Source organism: Adiantum capillus-veneris, chromosome 18 (assembly GCF_014529385.1).
Source record: "Adiantum capillus-veneris isolate H3 chromosome 18, ASM1452938v2, whole genome shotgun sequence".
Taxonomy (NCBI): Eukaryota; Viridiplantae; Streptophyta; class Polypodiopsida; order Polypodiales; family Pteridaceae; genus Adiantum; species Adiantum capillus-veneris.
This window is the reverse complement of record NC_140948.1, coordinates 144009789-144012068: the sequence shown is the minus strand read 5'-3', so window position 1 is coordinate 144012068 and position 2280 is coordinate 144009789. Positions and strand designations below refer to the sequence as shown.

Here is a 2280-nt window from a genome sequence, read left to right as displayed (position 1 = left end):
ATGGATAACAACTGGTATAGTCCATTGATACCTGTAAAAGACATCTAAGGCTAATAGATCTGTTGTCTTGTTTGGATGGATGCAAGTAAAGACTCTATCTTATCTTGGAAGGTTTTTTGACTTTGGCAAGCTGACCTACACTGAATTGCACACTCATTTATTATTCGGGAAGTTCATCTACTATCTATATACTCGAATGGGACCTCATTCTTACAAACATTGTACAAAAATGATTCTAATACTGAGTTGTTTCTGTACTTATCTCTTCGTTTTTCTAAAACTGGCTGTGTTTTGAATGTAAAAGTTCAATTATGTCTTGTTATCTAAGGTAAAACAGCTATAACACACATGCATGCATCATAAAGAGAAGGATGCCCATCACACAAGCCCTAATTCCATAGGGTTCCTATTAAGATAGAGGACATCCTATGCGCCCACGGCCATAGGGTTCCATGAATTAAAACTTAAAAAATTAATAAATATATAAAACTTGAAAATTATTTGTGTATGTGCATGACGAACACTTTGTAGATGAACATTAGAGTGCATGTCTTCTATTTGTTGAGTAATTAGGAGTTATTGCCTACACACACACACACACACACACACACATTGTAATGTCTTAGGCTCTAATATAGATATGGGCATACATACATACATATACGTATGTATGTATGTTTATTTGTATGCACATATATGTATTTAGAGCCTAAGGCATTACAATGTATATTGCAATGCCTTAGGCTCTAATATGTATATACGTATGTGTGTGTGTATGTTGCTGAGCGTATGCTGCTGCTCCTGCTAAGCTACTCCACGCGCACAATGATGCATTCCTGGGTGATTTCTTGACCAAGATGATAGAGGTTTTTGAAGATGGGTTGGTGCTTGAAGGTGTCAGGGGGGAGGTGGTGGCTAGGATTATCATCCTGCTAGCTATGCATGAGTGCACACAGGAGGGAAACTACATACAACCTGTGACCTTGGCCACCTTCTTGAAGACCATGGTTGGGAAGAGTAATGTGGACAAGTTGATTGAGAATTGTTGTAACTTGGAGGGATATTATCTGTTTTTTAACTCTTTCTCCCCAATATCTGTTGAAATCTTCAAGCAATGGGCAGAAGCAGCCTTTGCTAGGTGTACTGCACTTACTGCACAGAGGAACGAGACTATCCTCGACTTAGCCCTCCCTTGTCATTTTACCCTCAGGGATTCTGCTCGAAGTCGTCCTATGCAGGCTACTGTAATGACGGAGCTGGAGAACCAGCCAACGCAAGGGGTTGCTGTTACAATACAGGTAAAGAATCAGAGAAATGAAAACCCCATGCAAAGAGAGATAGAGGAGCTTCAAGATGATGACAGGCTCAGTGCACCAGTACAATTGTTTCTCCAAATTGGACACATAGGGGAGTCCAAGATTCAAGTTAATCATGAAACTGTGTTAGTCTATGGCATTGATTGCTTTGAGCACCTCAAGTCTCAGAAGATGCAAAACTTGAAGGTGCTTGAAAAACTGAAGCTCCTTTCAAGGACTTGTGAAGATGTATTCAAGCATGCTTCTCAAGAAGAGCGGGATATCTTGAAGGACATGATTCCTGTAGGATTAGCAAGGAGGAGCTCTTAGCGCTGGCAAGGCAAGGTGATCGTGCATCTTGAAACGCTACCATAGCCCAGGCAAGAGCGCAGGCGCAGGCAAGTACTTCTGCGTGCATCTCAAGAGGCGTCGTTGAAGTGTTGCAGGCGTCGAGTTGCAGGCGGACAGGCAAGTCATTGCATATCGAAACGCAGCAGGAAATAGACAATGCCAAGCACGTGCCTGCGGGCATCTCTAAACGTGTTGCAGAGGTGGTTGAAGGCGCGTGTCACGAAGTCCCCATCTGCAAAGCCTTAGGCCATTTAGACGCAGTGTCATCCATAGTGCAGTGCAGCGTGGAGACTTTGCGAGCATCTCAACACGGTCACAAAGCTGGAGAAAGGCTATGATCAAGCGCTGCTGGCTGTGAATAAGCTAACTAACTTAAGCAAGAGCCTATTCACGCTCGGCCTCATCCGTGTGTAGCATGCCAAAATCTGCGGTTGATTTTATAGATGAGTTGTCTTGCAATGCACTCATGCCAACATAATCCAAGCAAATAAATAAAATCTCCCCTACTTTCGGTTTGTGTGACTTACGTGTATCGGACATTTGGGTATCGGGGTTTGCCGAAGAGTATGAAGAAAATGTTTCGGAAGAATCAATTGATACACTTTTGATGGTCGAAGCTATGGTGGAGCACTAT

General features: G+C 42.7%; 1 protein-coding gene across 1 annotated transcript; it reads left to right on the top strand.

Annotated features, from left to right (window-relative positions):
- The first annotated feature begins 826 nt into the window (after positions 1–826).
- LOC147436567 (uncharacterized) lies at positions 827–1984 on the top strand. Its single transcript, XM_086488184.1, has 2 exons — positions 827–1598; positions 1676–1984. Exons 1-2 carry the CDS (start codon positions 858–860, stop codon positions 1982–1984), a joined length of 1050 nt encoding a protein of 349 aa, XP_086344310.1. The 5' UTR covers positions 827–857.
- Positions 1985–2280: the final 296 nt, after the last annotated feature.

Bases quoted from the DNA above. Each gene is read 5' to 3' on its own strand.
- LOC147436567 (XM_086488184.1), top strand. From the start codon at position 858: ATGATAGAGGTTTTTGAAGATGGGTTGGTGCTTGAAGGTGTCAGGGGG. The intron at 1,599-1,675 runs GTAGGATTAGCA...ACCATAGCCCAG, and splicing joins TCTTGAAGGACATGATTCCT to GCAAGAGCGCAGGCGCAGGC.